Below are 19500 nucleotides of genomic sequence, written 5' to 3'. Positions count from 1 at the left end.
ATCCAAAATCTATAAAGAATTTACTAAGCTCAACACCCAAAAAGCAAATAATCCAGTTAAACAATGGGAAGAAGTCATGAATAGATCTCTTTCCAAAGAAGACATAAGATGGCTAACAGACACAAGAAAAGAATCATCTGAGAAATGCAAATCAAAACTACAATGAGATACCACTTCACACCAGTCAGAATGGCTGACGTTAACAACCCAGGAAGCAACAGGTATTAGTAAGGATGAGGAGAAAGTCCCACTGTTGGTGGGACTGAAAACTGGTGCAGCCACTCTGGAAAACAGTATGGACCTTCCTCAAAAATTAAAAATAGAACTACCATGTGATCCAGCAATTGTACTACTGGGTATTTACCCATAGGATCCAAAAGACTGATTTGGATAAAAAAGAAGAGTGGTCAACATGGTGGAAACCTACAGATAACACAATGACACTAAATCCATCTCTTTCAATAATAATGGATGAAATACTCTGATGTAAATGGGGTAAATGCTCCAATCAAAAGACATAGGGTATCAGAATGGATACAAAAAAATGGATTAAAAAAAAACCAAGATCCATCTATATGCTGTCTACAAGAGACCCATTTTAGACCTGAGGATACCTTCAGATTGAAAGTGAGGGGATGGAGAACCATCTATCATGCTGCTGGAAGTCAAAAGAAATCTGGAATAGCCATACTAATAACAGACAAACTGGATTTTAAACTAAAGTTTGTAACAAGAGATGAAGAAGGGCATTATATCACAATTACAGTATCTATCCATCAAGAAGAGATAACGATTATAAATGTTTATGCACCTAATTTGAAAGCACCCAAATATATACATCAATCACAAACATAAGCAATCTTATTGATAAGAATACAATAATTGCAGGTGATGTTAATATTCCACTTACAACAATGGACAGATCATCTAGGCAGGAAATCAATAAAGAAACAATGGCCCTGAATGATACACTGGACTAGATGGACTTGACAGATAAGTTCAGAACTTTTCTTCCAGAAGTAGCAGAATACACATTCTTCTCGAGTGCACATGGAACATTCTCTAAGATCACATACTGGATCACAAGACTGATTTCAAGGGATACATGCATACCCTGATGTTTCTAGTAGCAATCTAGACAAATTATGAAAAGAGCCCAAATATCCATTGATTGATGAATGGATAAATATGTGAGATATCTATCTATCTATCTATCTATCTATCTATCTATCTATCTATCTATCTAGATATCTATCTATCTATCTATCTAGATATCTATCTATCTATATATATTAGAATATTACCCAGCCATAAAAAAGAATGAGATCTTTCCATTTCCAATGATATGGATGGACCTCGAGAGTATAATGCTAAGCAAAATAAGTCAGTCAGAGAAAGACAAATTCCATATGATTTCCTTCATGTGGAATTTGAGAAATAAAACAGATGAATATGGAGAAAAAAAAGACAAAGCAGAAGAAAGACTTAAGTATAGAGACTATAGAGAACAAACTGAGGGTTGTTGAATGGGAGGTTGGGCTAAATGGGTGATGGGTATTATGGAGGGCACTTGTGATGAGCACTGGGTGTTGCATGTAAGTGATGAATCATTAAATTCTATATCAGAAACCAATAATACACTACATGTTAACTAACTGGAATTTAAATAAAATTTTAAATTTTAAAAAACTGAAAAAAAAATACATGTAATTATTGACTCTCAACTGGATCTTTTTGCTATAAAGTGCCAATATTTTGATGAAGGGTAAATTTGGATGACATCTGAAGATTAGATATTAGTAATACATAATTATTTCCTGATTTTGAAAGGTTTTAGAATTAATATCTATGTAATAATTGTACATTAAAATATTTAGAGTTACTAGGATTGTATTTGACAACTTATTCCTCATTGTCCCAGGAAAAAATTTATTCTTTTGGATGATTTTTGTGTCATTTCTCTATATTTTAGATTGTTACAAAATCAAATAAAAAATCATTATATATTACATATAGAAGCACAGAAATATTAAAATAGGTAACAAAATAAAAAGAATATAGGGTTTATACATTTTTTGTAATCAATGTTGAGATATTTTAATTGATCAATTTTGTTATCAAAGTAGAAATGCTTGTGATTTTTCACTAATATTTTCAATTATATTTCTTCAGTTTTCTACATAAATTTTCTATTATGTTTCATTTTCTTATAATTAGTGCTTGTAATAATGATTAGAACTGTGATGTTGGAAATCATAATGAAAGTAATAATAGGACATGTGCAAAGAAAGATTTTTGTGTGGCAAGCATTGTTTGTGTTTTAATATATTCTAACTCATGTCACCTTAACTTCCTCTACATGTTCTATTATATTGAATTACCATAGAAATAAACTTATTGCTGTTATTTATAACTTGTATTAACAATAAAAACACTCACCCTTCCTTCTTGGCTCTTTGTAAGTGAAATATTACAGAATTTATAGTGCTTTTCAGTAATTCATAGAGTGTTACTTTGATACTGATTTTATTCCATTTATCTGAGGAATATGATTTATTTTTAGACATTCCCATGGTGTAAAGTATTTTAGCAGTTGCAGCATGGATGAATTTAAGCACAAGGTTTCACAGCCTGAATTTGAATGTCTTCAGAATAAAACAGTTTCAGAAGTGGTTCGCCAAGGAAGAACTGCAATTTGTGGTAATAAAATTGTGGAACCACCAGAACAGTGTGATTGTGGTCTTCCAGAGGTTAGTGACAAACATTAATAATTTATCTAAAGATTTGTTTTTGTGTTTCTCATGTAGTTTTATAAATATAGATGTGATATAGGAGGACTTTCTTTGAAATGCTGAACCATTTTATTAAACATCTAAGATACGGAGATATGGGGCTTTTGATAACTGACATCCCGAATTTGAAGCATTTGAAGAGTTTAAGTGAGGGGTAAGTATAGCATGGATTAAAGAGGTAGATTTTCTTTATTATGTAACCATTAATAGCAATACCCACCTTTCTGTATCATAAACATTATTAACATCTATACTATAATCATTACCTCAATCATGTCCTGAATTCCTCCAGAGAGACTGTATTGGTTCATTAAGTTCTTACATGTATGTTGTTGTTTACCTCCTCATCTCCTGATTTCTGTCCTTGCATCTGGGATAACTTTATTTATTTTAACTTAACTTCAAAGAATTGGGTTAATAATCCTTGGTTTGTTACTGTTATATTTAAGTATTTGCCATTACCTTTTTTTTTCTTTCAGTTCTTGGTAAGATAGCAAATCTGCATTTTATTATGCCTGTCTTTATATTGCATGTTGATTTTTTGGAATGTCCCATATTTGGTTGAAAAAATGTAAACTCTTGAATTGTTAGATACTAAATTCTACGTAACTTGATTACATCATAATTTTTAAGTGATTGCTTCAAATCTTCTGTATGAGTTTTATTTACCTGAACTCTTGGCACTTGAGAGATAATATTTATGTTTTCAACTATGCAGTTGGATTTGCCTAATTCTTACTATAGGCTATTCAATTTATGCTTTCTGTGTTTTGAAGCTTTTTGATATGGTAGAGAATTATGGTGGAGATTGTTATATCTTCCTGGAAATTTAACTTTTATTTTCAAATACGGAATCTCTTTATTCCAGTGTTGCTTTCTGTTTTAAAGTCTATTTAGTCTGACATATCTATATATCTATGCACACACTAGCTTCTCTTAATTAGCATTTCTATGATATTTCTGTATTCTCATTTACTTTTCCTGTACTGTTAAGTTCAAGATCTACATTGGGTTTTAATTTATTATCCAATCTGTCTTTTATTTATCAGATTATCCTCTTAAACATTTTTGTGATTAATTTTTGCATATTTTTAATTAACTAAAGTCTATAATTTATTCAGATTTCTTTCTTTTTTTTTGTTCAAGTTTGTTTGTTGGTTTATTTATTTATTTATGGAGGGAGGGGAAGAGAGAGAAGGAGAGAGAGATCCTAAGCAGGCTCTGCACCTGTCAGTATGGAGCCTGACTCAAACTCACGAACCATGAGATCATGACCTGAGCCAAAATCAAGTCAGATGCTTAACCAATTGAGCCACCTAGGCATCCCCAGGTTTCTTTTCTTTATACTGAATAGCCTCTTTCTGTGCCAGGATCTTCTCTAGTATACCTCATTACATTTAGGTGTTATGACTCCTTACAGTCCTCCTGCATATTTTTTATAACTTTAGATGCCCCAAATTTCCATATTTTTATGTTCATTTTGCCACATTTGTTTTTTAATTAAATTTTTGTTCATTTCTTTTGATCTGTGTGTTTTGTTTTTCTTTCTTCCTCTATTTAAGCAATTTAGTGGATATATACTTTTTATTTTCCTTTACTGATTATTCTTGTGTTTTTGCTATACATATTTAAGTTTTAACCATATCTAGGCCACTTTCAAAATAATGGAGTTTACAATTTACAACCCAATTAACTTACATAACATTTTTATAAATATTGCATTTCTGTCACCTCTGTGATTTACATTAGAAAATTCCTTATAACTTTTATTCTGAAAATATTTGCTTTATTTTACCTATCATTTCTTTTGGTTGTTAGGGTTTTTTGCATGTCAAAGTTTCACTGTGAAGAATTTTATTTAAATTATATTCTCTTTCTTAAAATACACATTAGTATTTTTTAGTTCTCCTTAAAGGAAGTTCTCTGCCCACTTTAATGATAAATATTTATGTGATATATAATTGTGATATATAATACACATGAAATATATGCATGAAAGATGAACAAAGTGTGTAATGGATATATACTTAAAAAGCATCTGAATAATTTGCACTCAGGCCTTATTAACTAAGTTTGAAAGTGATCACTCCTCTTCGGTTTTTAGGAAGAGTTTAGGAGGGTAACATTTAGTTAAATTTTTTGTGAACATTTGGAAGAATTCACCAGTGAAGCCAACTGGACTTGGTCTTATGATTCTTTGGAGTTTTTTGATTACTGACCCTATCTCCTTACTAGTAGTCAATCTATTCATATTTTCTCTTTCTTAATGATTCAGTTTTGTTATATGTATTTCTAGGAAGTTATCAATTTCTACTAAGTTGTTTAATTATGGGCATATAATTTTTCATAGTAGTCTCTTATGAACCTTTGTACTTCATGGTATCAGTTGTAACCTCTCCTCTTTCATTTCTGATTTTATTATGAAACTTCTTTTTCTGTTTCTTGGTGAGTCTAGCCAAAACTTTGTCAATATTTTTAATCTTTTAAAAGAATTGACTCTTGGGGCGCCTGGGTGGCGCAGTCGGTTAAGCGTCTGACTTCAGCCAGGTCACGATCTTGCAGTCCATGAGTTCGAGCCCCGCGTCGGGCTCTGGGCTGATGGCTCAGAGCCTGGAGCCTGTTTCCGATTCTGTGTCTCCCTCTCTCTCTGCCCCTCCTCCGTTCATGCTCTGTCTCTCTCTGTCCCAAAAATAAATAAACGTTGAAAAAAAAAATTTTTAAAAAATAATAAAATAAAAGAATTGACTCTTGGTTTCATTGATCTTTTAGATTGGGATTTCAGTCTCCATTTAATTTATTAACATCTGATTTTTGTTATTTTCTTTTTTCTACTAACTTTGTTTGTTCTTCTTTTTCTAGTTCCTATAGCTATAAAATTAAATTGTTTAAAATTTTTTTGTTTTTTTGAGGTAGGCCTATATTGCTATGTACTTTCCACTTGGAAATGCTTTTACTGCATCCCATAGACTTTTTTTTATGTTGCATTTAAATTTCATTCATCTCAAGGTATATTTTGAGTTTTAAAAAATTTCTTTATTGACTTATTTGTTATTCACTATCATACTATTTTACCACCATATACTGAATTTTTAATTTTTATAGTTTTCTTTTTTAATTGATCTCTTGTTTCATACCTTTGTCAGAAAAGATGTTTGATATGATTTTAGTCTTCTTAAAAGTACTGAGACTTCTTTTGTGGCCACACATGATCTAAAATGGAGAATGTTCCATGTGCACTTGAGAAAAATGTGTATTCTTGCTGCTTTTGGATGGAATGCTCTGTATATGTCTATTAATTTATCTGGTCAAATGTGTTTTCTTTTATTAGAAAAATAAGGTAGTAATATTTCTAAAATTTCGTAAGTCTATGGTAATATATATATTTTTTTTTTTTTTTTTTTTTTTTTACTTATTTTTTTTTGTGACAGAGAGAGACAGAGCATGAACGGGGGAGGGGCAGAGAGAGAGGGAGACACAGAATCGGAAACAGGCTCCAGGCTCTGAGCCATCAGCCCAGAGCCTGACGCGGGGCTCGAACTCACGGACCGTGAGATCGTGACCTGGTTGAAGTCGGACGCTTAACCGACTGCGCCACCCAGGTGCCCCTATGGTAATATATTTTTAAAAGTGTGTGAAATTGTTTTTTTTTTCCCTCTCCAAATTTTTATGTAAACTCCCATTAGTTAACATGCTTCAGTAGTAGAATGTAGTGATTCGTCACTTACATATAAGGCCCAGGAGTCATCACAAGTGCCCACCTTAATAGTCATCACCCATTTAACCCATCCCCACCCCCCTCCCCTCCAGCAATCCTTAGTTTTTTCTCTATAGTTAAGAGTCTGTTAATGGATTTGCCTCTTTCTTCCTTCCCCTCTATGTTTATCTACTTTATTTTTTAAGTTCGACATGTGAGTGAAATCATTGGAGTGCATGTATCCATTTCTCAGTACCATAATGGACTGTGCTGCAATGCTCAGGAGAGAGGAAAGGGCAGGCCAACTATCATCAGTTCACTGCCACACCTTAACCAACATATATAGCTTTCATTTTATTTGGATGAAACCCTATATCCTTGCTCTGTTTATTTTTGAAGGAAGGTGCCAAAGGTGTTGGGTCAATGCTAATCCAAATGCATTATGTCGGATAAGGAATTGAAGCCCTCTTGTCTTCCTTTTACTTGTCCACAGTAAAGCACAAGAGTGGCCAGGAATAGTCCATTGTCATGGCCCAAGTATTTAAGTACCATGGGTCTTCTTTAGGTCAGTAGTGAGAATTTCTCCCAAGGGCAGACTATCTTCTGGCCCTTAACTTGCATGGAATTTTGTTTGGACTTTGCCAATGCATCCATTCTGGAGACCTTATTGCCCAGTTCATGAATAGTTTCCAGAGACTATTCCTAGACACAAGGGGAAAATGAGTTGTCTCTGATAGGCTGGTTGCACTAGAATGGTTTTAAGTGAACTGATTTGGGTGACTGTTTCATCATCTGAGCACTTAGTCTTTATTAAAAATCTAGGACAGAGTCACAGTGCACCTAAGGGAAGAGGTAGCTTGACCCACTGGATTTCAAGGTATTTATTGGAGAATGGAGATTCATTATGGATAGGCCAGTTTTATTATGGCTGTAAAGACCTACTGCAATAAGCCCCAAGAGGTTTTCACATTCCCATTCTTCATGTGCATGCCATTAGCCAGAGTGGTCATTGACCAACTGTACTTAGAGAATGAGGTTAGTTCTTTTATTTTTTTAATTTTTTTTTTTAAGATTTATTTATTGTTGAGAGACAAAGAAAGACAGAGCATGAGCAGGGGAGGGGAAGAGAGGGAGAAAGGGAGACATAGAATCTGAAGCAGGCTCCAGGCTCTGAGCTGTCAGCACAGAGCCCTATGTGGGGCTTGAACTCATATACCACGAGATCACGACCTGAGCCGAAATCGGGCACTTAACTGACTGAGCCACCCAGGCGCCCCGAGAATGAGGTTAGTTCTTGAGTGACAATGACTTCCTAGCCTTCAAATCTAGCAAAACTAGCATAGATCTCTAATATTGTAATTGGATGAGGTAGCTTTAATGATTTTATCAGGTTTTTGCCCAAGTATATCTAATTTCTTTCCTTTCTCTTGCATTGTCAGAACATAACTCAGTAAATGTTGGAGTGATTAACTGCTCTTAGTCACCATGAATTTTACTATCTATAACTCTGGCCACCATCAGAAAGAAAGTAGATTCACTTTCTTGATAGTGTAGGTGAGTGAACAACAACCATAATAACATTTTTTTTTCTTTTTTTAGTATTATAAGACCATCATTCCCCACTGATGGAACTTATCAGGAGTCTCAACAATGATAGTCAAAAACCATTTGTCCCATTGTCACTAAAGATGTCAGTACCCAATTCTGCTTCTGTCTGCCATACCTAGCCAAATGATCCATAGAACCCATCTTTGTGTCTAGAAAGGCATTGTGACCTTGTCTTTGGTTTTAAACAAAAAGATTTGTGATGTGTCTAGGTGGTCTTCATTATATTTATTTATATTTGTTTTTCTTCTGACTTGCTGATGTCTTTGGAAGTGAGTGATGATATACTTAATTAGATGTGGAAAAAAAGATATAGAACATTTACATTACCATAGTTTCCCATACCTCCTTAAGTAAATCCTATAAGAATCTAAATTTCTGATTTCTGTCATAACTCATTATTTTTGTCCCCTATTTAAATTCATATGAATGAATCATAGATTATGGATCTTTTTTGATTCTGGAACATTTGCTTTATATATTTTTGATATTCATCCATATGATTGAATGTATCTGTAGTTCATTTGTATTTGTTATAGAGTAGTATTTCTTTGTATGGATATTCCTTGGAGTGTTTGTCCATAAAATTATTAATGAACATTTAGATTGTTTTTGTTTGGGACTATTATAAAAAAGCTTCTAAAATATTCATATCCAAATCTTGCTTGGACTTATGTTTTCATTTCTCTTGGGTAAATATATAGGAGTGGAATTGCTGAGTTACATGGTAGTTGATTAACTATTAAATCTATAACAACATGTCAAACTTCTTTCCCAAATGTTGTAATATTTTATATTCCAACCATCTGTGTATGAGAGTTGTAATTTTTCCTTATCGTCATCAACTTTTGTTATTGCCAGTCTTTTTCATTTTAGTCATTTGAATTTGTGCTGGTATCTCATTGTGTTTTTAATTTATGTTTCCTCTATGAATAATTATACTGGACAGTGTTTCATATGATTACGGGACTTTCATATGCCTCCTTTTTAAAGTGTCTGTTCAAACATTTTGTACATATTTATAAGGTTATTTGCTTTTTTATTATGTAGTTAGAGAAATTCTTTTTTTAAAATAATGTTTACTTAATTTTAAGAAAGAGGAAGAGTGAGTGAGGGGCAGAGAGAGGGAGACACAGAATCTGAAGCAGGTTCTAGGCTCTGAACTGTCAGCACAGAGCCTGATGTAGGGCTTGAACTCACAAACCAGGAGATCATGACCTGAGCCAAAGTTGGATGCTTAGGCAACTGAGCCACCCAGGCACCCCTAGAAATTCTTAATATAAACTATATGCAAGTCTTTTGCCAGATTTTCTCCCAGTATGTGGCTTGGTTTTGTATTTTCTTAAAGATAATCTTTCAAAAAGTCAAATTTTTAATTGGGTGAAGTTCAGTTTATCTTTTTTTTTTTCTTTTATGTGTTATGCTACTTGCGCCCTATCTATCCCATGGTTGTGAAGCTTTCCCATAAGTGTTCTAGAAGTTTATTGATTTTGGCTTTTATATGTATATCTATGATCCGTTTTGAGAAATGTTTGTAAGTTAAGAATCAGGATATATTTTTTCTATATGTATATCCAATTGTTCCAGGACCATTTGTTGAATAGCTATATTTTTCTTGACACCTATATTGAAAAACAGTTCATCACATACTTTGTGTTCCATTGTTTCATATATCTAGCCTTATACCAATACCAGCTCTCCTTACCCTAACTCATAAAATCAGGTAAAATGTGTCTTCATATTTTGTACTTCTTTAATCAAGATAGATTTGGTGATTTTAGGTCTTTGCATTTCTATGTAAAATTTAGAATCAACTTTTCTATTTCTACTCACATCCCCTAAAGAAAAAAATCCTAATTCTGCTGGAATTTTGACTGGGATTTTTAAAAATCTATAGATGAATTTGTAGAGAAGTGAGTTATTCATAATGTTATGATTTCAAACCGTGATCATGGTATATTGTTCCATTTATTTAGGTATCTTTAATTCTTAAAGTTAACCCTAAACATTTAATGTTTTGAATATTATTGTAAATTGGATACTTAAAAAAAATTTAATTCCCAGTATCCTTTGCAGGCATATAGAAATAGAATTAAGTCATGAAAGTTGTTGATTCCTCCAATTCATGTTACTTTGAATGACTGACTTATATTTTGGAAAATACTTACAAAATAATCAGGATTACCAACCAAAATGAGTATATGAAAAATTAATATCCTTCTGTATTTTATTCCAGAAATAGAGAACCACTTCAGTAAGATATTAAATATTGAGGAGACATTTAAAAATGGTTTGGAAAACTAGGAGAAAAGAAAACATCCTTTTGATTCTCAAATTTCTCAATGATATACCTTGGCTACCTGTTTTATAAAGTTCTGGCTTCCAGTCCCATGATGGCATTCTGTTCCTAAAGCATAAGTCCTTAAGAGTCAATTTCTAAGCCAGGTATTTAGTCTAGATTTGGGTATTGTAAAAATTTGCTCTCTACTGTAGGCTTTCTCTTTGATACTAGCCTTGGAATTTCCTGTCATGTCATTGATTTTTGCTCCCCCTGCCTGCATTAATATTTAGTTTCCATTCAATCCTCTAGCTGCACTAAATACTGTTGACAGTTTTTCAATAAAATATTTAAATTGTGAAGCATAACACACTTTAGTTAATATTGAAATATAAAAATAAAAAAAGAATATCATCTGACTCCTATAAATTTAAACTTGTTATATAGTGATAAAGGTCTGACATACTTTAATAATACACTAATGTTGCAGTTAGTGTAATTATAACATTATATCTAATTTTGTATAAAATATTATGTGATAATCCAGGTAGTACAAGAGATCAAGAATAAATTATTATTTTATAAATGCACTTGGTATATTTATCTACTGTTTTGAAAGAAAGATCCCTGATTACAGCTTCTCTTACAGCATAACACTCAAAACATTCTATGTATTATAGTTTTAAGTTTATAGGTCTTTCACCTCTTTTGTTAAGTTTATTCCGAGGTATTTTATTCTTTTTGGTGCACTTATAAATGGCATTGTTCTCTAATTTTTGCTTCTGCTACTTTGTGGTTTTGTTATTAGTGTATAGAGACACTACTGGTTTCTGGGTATTAATTTTGTATCCTGCAACTTTACTGAATGAATTTATTACTTCTAGTAGTTTTTTTAGGGGAGTCTTTAGAATGTTTTGTGTCTAGTATTATGTTATCTGCAAATAGAGACAGTTCAACTTCTTCTTTACCAATATGGATACCTCTTTTTTCTTTTTCTCGTGTGATTGCTGTGGCTAGGACTTCTAGTACTATGTTGAAAAAAGTGGTAAGAGTGGACATTCTTGTCTTGTGTCTGATCTTAGAATAAAATCTCTGTTTTTCAACATTGAGTATTATGTTGGATGTGGTAAAGGATCTGTACTCTGAAAACTGAAAAACATTCATAAAAGAAATTGAAGATGACACAAACAAATGGAAAGATATTCCATGATTATGTATTGGAAGAATTAATGTTGCTAAAATGTCCATATTACTTAAAGCAATCTACAGATTCAGTGCAATCCCTATTACAATACAAATAGCATTTTTCACAGAACTAGAACAAATAACACTAAAATTTGTATAGAACCATCAAAGACCCTGAATAGTCAAAGTGACCTTGAGAAAGAACAAAGATGGAGGTATCACAATCTCAGATTCCAAGATATCCTACAATTCTGTAGAAATGGCCTTTGGGGACCTCCATCCACTCAAGAGAGACACCAAACCACATCCCTGTCTGCTGCTGCTAACGTGAGTTGTGCCCCTGGCCACTGCCCTGCTTTGGGGGGATCCAACCTAAGACTACCACTCAGCACAAATTTTGCTAACGCTGTGAGTGACTTATTGAGCTACCACCTTGCTCCATGCCCAGCCTCTGTGCTCATGGCCTCACACCGTGCTTAGCTACCACATGACTGTGGTCACCTCAGCAACCACATGCCAGACCCTGGCTGCAGCCACTAACATGCTCCCACAACAAGGATATAATCAGTGCAGAAGTCTAGACTGAAGGGAAAAGGTACTCAGACACCATAGCAGGAGACAAGCAACAAATATAGGAGACTCCTCTGAAGTGCCAAGTTCTGGTGAACCAAGGACATTGCACTACAGGACACTACAGGACCTCTTCATAAAGCCACTACTTTCAAGAGCAGAGGATGTAGGTGACTTTCCTAACACACAGAAACAGAGAGATAGACAAAATTAGAGGAATTTGTCTCAAATGAAAGAACATGACAAAATCACAGCAGGGGACTTAATTGAAACAGAAAGAAGTAATATGCCTGATAGAGAATTTAATGATTGTAAAGATACTCACTGGGCTTCCAAAAAAAGTGAATGACATCAGTGTGACTCTGGACAAAGACATAAAAATAACATATCAGAGATGAAGAACTCAATAAATGAAATTTAAAAAGCAATGGAGGGGCACCTGGGTGGCTCCGTCAGTTAAGTGTCCAACCTTGGTTTAGGTCATGATCTCGTGGTTCATGGGTTTGGGCCCAGCATCAGGCTCTTTGCTGACAGCTCAGAGCCTGAAGACTGCTTCAGATTTTGTGTCTTCCCCTCTCTCTGTCCCTCCTCTGTTCATGCTCTGTCTCTGTCTCTCAACAATAAATAAATGTGAAAAAAATTTTAAAAAGCAGTGGATGAATTAAATAGTAGGCCACAAGAAGGGAAACAGAGATAAATAATATGCCTGATGGAGAATTTAAAGTAATGATAATCACTTGACTTGAGAAAAAAGTGGAGGACATCAGTGAGACTCTTGACAAATAGATACAAAATAACATATCAGAGATGAATAACTGAATGAATGAAATTAAAAATATAATAGATGTAATAAATAGTAGGCTATAGGAAGCAGAGGAATGTATCAGTGATCTGGAGGATAGAGTAATGGAAAACAATCAAACTGAACAAGGGAGAGACAAATACTGCATTATGAAAATATAATTAGAGAACTCAGTGACTCCATTAAGCATAAACACATTCACATTAGGGATCCCAGAGGGGAGGAGAGGGAATGGGGGGCTGAAAATGTATTTGATAAAATAATAGTTGAAAACTTCCCAAATCTGGGGAGAGAGATAGAGATCCAAATTCAGGAGGCACAGAAATCCCCCAGCAAATTCAACCCAAAGAGGCCACACCAAGGCACATAGTAATTAAAATGGGAAAAAAAATAGTGATAAAGAATTTTAAAGGTTGTAAGTGAAAAGAAAACATTTACATATAATGGAAACCCCACAAGGCTATGAGGTTAATTTCAGCAGAAATTTTTGTAGGCCATAAGGGACTGGCATGATGTATTCAGAGTGCTGAGGGAAAAATCTGTATCCAAGATGTTCTACCTAGCAAGGCTATCATTCAGAATAGAAGAAGAGGTAAAGTGTTTCTCTGACAAAGAAAAACTAAAGGATTTCATAACCACTAAACTAGCTCTACAAGAGATATTAAAGGGGGGCCCTTTGAGTGCAAAGACCATAAGTGATAATATGAAAAGTAAAAAATATAAAAAATATAAAAAAATATAAAGGTAAAAATATGTGTTTCTGTAAAAAGTAGCCAAGGTTTTCATAAAAGGATATAAAATATGATGCCTAATATCTGAAGTGTGAAAGGGAGAGGAGTAATGAATGAGATCAAAATTAAGCTACCATCAATTTAATATAGACTGCTATATGTAGAAGTTGTTATATATAAACCTTGTAGTAACCACAAATTAAAAAAACAGTAATAGAAATTCTGCAAAAAATAGAATAAGGTATTCAGGTGTATCACTAAAGAAAACCAAAAAACTATGAAAGAGATAAAGAGAAGAAAGGATCAGAGAAAAGCTATCAAAAAATCACAAATCAGATAATAAAATGGCAATAAATATCTATCAAAAGTTACTTGGAATGTGAATGGACTCGAAGCAAAAGACTCATTTCAGACTTCAAGACACCTGCAGATTGAAAGTGAGGATATAGAGAAACACTAATCAGGGAAATGGATGTCAAAAGAAACCCAGAGTAGCAATACTTACTTAGACAAAATAGACTTTAAAAAAAATTTAAATTCTAATCAATGTACAGTGTAATATTACTTTTAGATATACAATATAGTGATTCAACAGTTCCATACAGCACCTGCTGCTCATCAAAACAAGTTCAGTTCTTAACCCCATCACCTGTTTAACACGTCTCCCCATGCATCTCCCTTCTAGTAACTATCAGTTTGTTCTCTATAGTTAAAAGTCTGTTTCTTTGTTTGGCTCTCTTTTTCCCCTTTGCTCATTTGTTTCTTAACTTTCACATATGTGTGAAATCATATATTTGTCTTTCTCTGACTTACTTCACTTAGCATAATACTCTTTAGATCCATCCATGTCATTGCAATTGGCAAGATTTCATTCTTTTTTATGGCTGAATAACATTCCATTCTACATACATGTCACATCTTCTTTATCAATTTATAAATCAGCGGACACTTGGGCTGTTTCCATAATTTGGCTATTGTAGTTAATGCTGCTATTGACACTGGGATGCATGCATTCCTTTGAATGAGTGTTTTGTATTTTGGGAATATATACTCAGTAGTATTTTTGTATTCTTTGGTTAAATACCTAGTAGTGCAATTGCTGGGTCATAGGGTAGTTCTATTTTTAACGATTTGAGGAATCTCCTTACTATTTCTCAGAGTGGCTGAACCAGTTTGCATTCCCACCAACAGTGCAAAGGGTTCCCCTTTCTCAACATCCTCACAAACTGAGAAACAGACTCTTAATTATAGGGAAGAAACAGATGTTTGCCAGAGGAGAGGTAGCTGAGGTAATGAGTTAATTAGGTGATGGGATTAAGGAGTGCACTTGTCATAATGAACACTGTGTGATGTATGAAATCTGAAACTAATATAGCACTGTATGTTAAACATACTGAAATTAAAATTAAAAAAGAAAAAAAAAGACAAAAAAGGCAACTAATCCTAACCCTAATCATCTTACTGATTAGGATGAGATATTTGCAAATGAGATGCCTGATAAGGGATTAATATACAAAAAATATATAGAATTTATATGACTCAACATTATTTAAAAATGGGCAGAGAAGTTGAATAGACATTTTTTTAAAAGAAGACATCCAAATGGCCAATGGACACATGAAAAGATGCTCAACATCACTAATCATTAGGGAAATGCAAATCAAAATCACAATGAGATCTCACCTTACACCAGAAAGAATGGGTAACAATCAAAAAGATAAGAAATAACAAGTATTAGAGAGGATGAGGAGAAAGGGTCCCTGTATACTGTTGGTGGAGCCATTAGGGAATGAAGTATGGAGGTTCCTCAAAAAATGAAAAATAGAAATTGATATGGTTCAATATTTCCACTACCAATATTTACCCAAAGAAAGCAAAAACACTATTTCAAAAATATACATCCATCCCTACACTTATTGCAACATTATTTACAATAGCCAAGACATGGAAGCTACCTACCGTCAGTGGATGAGTGGGTAAGTAAAAGTGGTATATATACCATGGTGTGTGTATATATAAATATAAATAAATAAATATATATATATTAATATACACACATGTATATGTGTGTGTGTGTGTGTATATATATATATATATATATGTGCCATGCACACACACATACACACACACACAATGGGATATAATTCAGCTGTAGAAAAGGTTGAGATTGTGCCATTTGAGACAACATGGACGTACCTAGATGACAATTTTTAAGTGAAAACAGACTGACATAGACAAGTAACATACCATTGCACTCATAAGTTGAATCTAAAACAAAACAAACCAAAAAACCAAAAAACCCCCCACCAAATGAACAAGCAAAAAGCAGAATCAGACCTATAAATACAGAGAACAAACTGATGGTTCCTAGAGTGGTATGAAGGGAATGGTTGGGCAAATGGGTGAATGGGAGAGGGAGATACAGGCTATGGGATGAATAAGTCACAGGAATAAAGTGCATAGTGTAAGGGATATAGTCATTGATATTGTGAATAACATAATAAACTTGTCAAAGCACAAAGTTGTACACCTGAAACTAATATATAATGTGTGAATTATACTAAAAAAACTTAATGTAAAGTGAAAAGAAATGCATACATATATATAACACAAACATTTTACACACATACTATAAACTCACATATTTAGTGGGATCATGGTGGAATAAAGTTTTATCCATAAACTTAAAGAACAAAACCAGAAAAAAAGATGATAGTTCTTAGATTTTATGAGTCGACCATTTCACAATATCACAATATCAAAAAGTTACCAAAAAAACCCCACCCAAACAATAGTAAGTTGTCATGACAAATTTTAAATGTAGTGATATATGTTGGTGGCTAGGGCTTAATATCATTAATATAATGCTTACAAATAAAGGAAATAAACACATGAATACATCAACATATAGACACAGAAATATTAAATAAATAATAGTGTGCAGATATGTAAAATTTTCTGTATACTAATAATAAAAATATTAATATTGAAGCAAGTAGAAACACATAGTGATTTGTGACTATCCACTTTAATAATTTTTAAATATTACTATCAGTCTTGTGACATATCATAATTTTATGCTACAGGAAGAAGGAAATGGAAGTATATTATGAAGAGCCATTAATACTTTTGTGCTCTCTTATCTAATAATTTCTAGAATTAATATTTAATGTAAGGTCTGAGAGTAAAAAAATTACAAAATTTTTTCTTTGAAACATTATTTATGTTAATAAAACGTTGTTATAATTTAGGACCTCTATTCTGTCACATCCATAAGTTATTAAATATTCCAAAGATGATATCTTGAAGAGGTTTGGTAAGATTGAAAAATACTAATGATACAATGAATGAAAAAAATCTAAGAATTTAGAGTGCATACATTTATATATTCCTATAAGATTGAAAGAAACTGCATTGAGTTTTTTACAGTCAATTCCTTGAGCATGGAAGCATGAATGATTTCATTACCATTGTTTTTCCGATGCTGAAAATATAAGTTTAACTGAAGTGGTGCTAAAAATAAATACAGAAGTAAAAATCATACTATGATTGTAATTAACTTAGGGAAATATTTTGTGTATTTTGACAATAAATACAATTACATATTTCATTGAAAATTCCTATTATTTTTTTCTGTTTGCTTTTAGGAATGCGCTCACAAAAAATGCTGTAATCCTGTAAGTTGTACTCTAATTGGAAATGCAGAGTGTGGCAGTGGACCATGCTGTGATAGAAGAACTTGTCTGGTAAGCTTTCAAAATACCACATGATTTCCTTTCATAATTTGTGTTCTTGTGTGTCCATTTTTTTAGCATTTTTTAAGCTTTGTTTTTTTGCCCAACTTCAAATATGTAACTTTATGGACCTGATTCATACATAATTGATTTCTAAGTTCAGAAGATGTACTTAGATCATTTTCAGCCTTCTTAGCTATGCCTTCCATTGCACTGTTTTTAGTCTCTACTCAGGGCCTATCCAGTTATTATTCAATATCAATTCCAGATTATTTGGGTGCTATGAATTTCTCTTGGTCATATCTGAATGTAGCTCTTCATAACCAAGCAACTTATGACAAAAAATTAAAAATAAGGCACCCAACACACAGTTGATGTACAATGTTTGAATAAACAATAATAATAATAATAAAGCTCTCATTTTGAGGATAGCAGAAAAGGAGTCCATGTAGAGTAGTCAGCAACATACAGCATGTCTACTATTCAAGTTTTATCTTTTCAAGGGACCGCTGGTCCTGGAATTGAATTAAATTCTTAACTTCCTTTGGGAAATTTCCCCTTCACATTCCTTTATAGCCACACCTGAAAGGAGACTCAGTAAGATTTGACTTTTGGGGATTGCTTCATCTTGCCTTTTTTGTGTCACTTTCAGGAGTCAACGACAATCAAAATCTAATTAGAAATTTGCCAGGTTGTCTGTCAGTAAAATCTATCCTAATATAATTCTACTTTGTTCTGTGTGTGTTTTTCACTTTTTATGCTAGTAATTAAAGCCACTTGTCCCTTGTCTTCAAGGATGCAAGCGTAGAGTTTCTGCTACTTAGCAATAAACCTTGTTCCTCTTCCCTTCACCAGAGCGCTCACCTTGTCCTTTGTCTCCAAATCAGCAGGATTGAACAAATAAGGCTTTTCTACACAGCCCGTTGCCCTTTCTCTACAACCCAAAGGGCAGTTCTTTAAAATGGGGACAAGTCTTACATTTGGTAGAGCCTTTAAAAGGATTAGGTGAAGAAAAACTTGCCATAAAACTTAACCATTTGCAGGTGAACAATTTAGTGATATTCAGTACATTCACAGAGTTATGCAACTGCCACCTCTATCCAGTTCCAAAACAAGTTCCTCAATCAAACAGGAGACTCCTGGAGCATTAAGCACTTGCTCTCCTTTCTTCCTTCCCCTCAGTCCTGGCTGGACAGCACCAATTGGACAGAAGCGATTTGTGTTCTGTCTGGAGTAACCTATTCTGGTTATTTCATACGAACCATAGAATATGTGACCTTTTGTGTCTGGATTTCTTCACTTAACATAGTGTTGAATATTCATTCATCTTGTAGCCTATGTATCAGTGTTCCTTTATATGGCTAAAAATATTCCATTGCATGAATATACCACAGTTTATTAATCTATTCATTCATTGATGAACATTTAGGTTTTTTCCAATCTATTTCACTCGCGGTTTCAAGTAAATTCATAATTTGACTTTAAGTAGTTAAAATGCAATAATAATGGAAATGATAGAAATACACTGTTCTTGTTTAATTTTTTTTACATTTTTTGGTTTACTACTTTAAATATATATTTATTTTTCTTTGTCTCATAGATAGCTGAAAGAGGGCGTTTATGTAGGAAAATGACAGATCCATGTGATTTTCCAGAATTTTGCAATGGAACATCTGAGGCTTGTGTACCTGATGTGAAATCTGCTGATTTAGAACCATGTAATAATAATACTGCCTATTGCTATGAGGGAATATGCCGAGATCCAGATGTACAGTGTGAAGCATTATTTGGAAAATGTAATAGTTGTATCTTTTTTCTGGGGTTCCTTTTCAAACTGTATTTTTCTACAGTCAGTAAACCATCCTATAGCCATAATAAAGGGTAATGTTTGTTTAAAATCCAAATTTGAAAAAAAAATAGTTAATCATTATGGCTTTGAACTATATCAAGAGGCAAAATAGGCCTAATAAGTACAGAACAAAAAAATAGTATAATAATCAAATTTCACGTGATTGGCACAAAGAGGAGTAGAATATTAGAATTGTAGGTTAAGAGAGCAAATGACTGCTTTCTTAATCATTTCTGCCTTTGACACAATTTTCCTATTCT

The 19500-nt window shown here is 33.2% G+C and overlaps 1 protein-coding gene across 9 annotated transcripts in view; it reads left to right on the top strand.

Annotated features, from left to right (window-relative positions):
- LOC125164952 (A disintegrin and metallopeptidase domain 3-like) overlaps positions 1-19500 on the top strand; it is a 156194-nt gene that overhangs the window by 73359 nt on the left and 63335 nt on the right. For 8 of the 9 annotated variants that reach the window (XR_007151879.1, XR_007151878.1, XM_047857670.1 and 5 more), the window contains exons 12-14: positions 2564-2750; positions 17305-17403; positions 18992-19187. Coding sequence is in view for 7 of the 9 variants with exons in the window: in XM_047857670.1 (XP_047713626.1) it covers positions 2564-2750; positions 17305-17403; positions 18992-19187 (482 nt within the window). In the remaining 2 variants the exon portion in view is untranslated. The remainder of the gene's footprint in view (positions 1-2563; positions 2751-17304; positions 17404-18991; positions 19188-19500) is intronic. The other variant, XM_047857667.1, reaches the window with a different exon arrangement.

This window comes from Prionailurus viverrinus, chromosome B1, assembly GCF_022837055.1.
Source record: "Prionailurus viverrinus isolate Anna chromosome B1, UM_Priviv_1.0, whole genome shotgun sequence".
NCBI lineage: Eukaryota > Metazoa > Chordata > Mammalia > Carnivora > Felidae > Prionailurus > Prionailurus viverrinus.
The sequence above is the reverse complement of the archived record's forward strand: the minus strand, read 5'-3'. Positions and strand labels throughout refer to the sequence as shown.